Here is a 743-nt window from a genome sequence, read left to right on the forward strand (position 1 = left end):
TCCCAGGGAGACGGTGGCCACGGTGAAGCCGGTCACCAGCAGCAGGTACCAGCTGCGAGCACCGACGGGGCGTCTGGCGGCCACCCGGCCCCCAGGTATCGCAGGGCAGAGCTGTGGCACTGGGGGGGCCAGGGCGGAGTGGGGCATCTCGTCCTCCCTGGCGGCACCGGGTGATGCCTGATGTGGCCAGGCACGGGTCTGGCTCTGCGGCATCCTCATGGGATAACCGCTGTGCCCGGCTAAATCCTCCCTGCCCCACAGCTGGCCCCCATGCCTCAGTTTCCCCGGGTGGAGAGGGGCTCTTGGTGGTCCCCCCCCAGGGGCATGCAGGGCTTTCCGTCCCTTCGCAGTCTCTGTCTCGCGGGAGCTCCCATCCGAGGCGCAGCAGGTCCAGACCCAGCTGCACCGGAGCTGCAGCGAGGACTTCTACACCTACCACAACGTGCCCTGGAAAATATACATCCGCAAAGAGGTGCCGGGGGGCGGGAGGGGGACAGGCTGGTGTCAAAACGCTGTGGGGATAAAGTGGGCTTTTCGCCGAGCCCGAGGCCCTGCGGGGAGGGCGATGCCGTGCTGGTCTCCCTCCTGGCAGGTTTTCTACCCCAAGGACAGCATCAACAACCCGCTGCTGCTCGATCTCATCTTCCGGCAGGTGAGGCACCGAACTGGCCCTGAAGCCCCCCCCGGGGTTCCGCTGGGAGCTGGGGTATCCCCCCCCCCCCCCTGATGCTTTATTCATCTCA

At 66.8% G+C, this 743-nt stretch overlaps 1 protein-coding gene across 1 annotated transcript in view; it reads left to right on the forward strand.

Moving 5' to 3' along the window:
* Positions 1–743, forward strand: part of MYO15A (myosin XVA) — a 71121-nt gene that overhangs the window by 23882 nt on the left and 46496 nt on the right. The window contains 3 exon segments of the mRNA XM_019473952.1: positions 7–95; positions 351–472; positions 593–652. Coding sequence (XP_019329497.1) covers positions 7–95; positions 351–472; positions 593–652 — 271 coding nt within the window.

The sequence above is a fragment of the Aptenodytes forsteri genome, unplaced genomic scaffold (genome assembly GCF_000699145.1).
Source record: "Aptenodytes forsteri isolate BGI_AS27 unplaced genomic scaffold, ASM69914v1 Scaffold55, whole genome shotgun sequence".
Lineage (NCBI taxonomy): Eukaryota > Metazoa > Chordata > Aves > Sphenisciformes > Spheniscidae > Aptenodytes > Aptenodytes forsteri.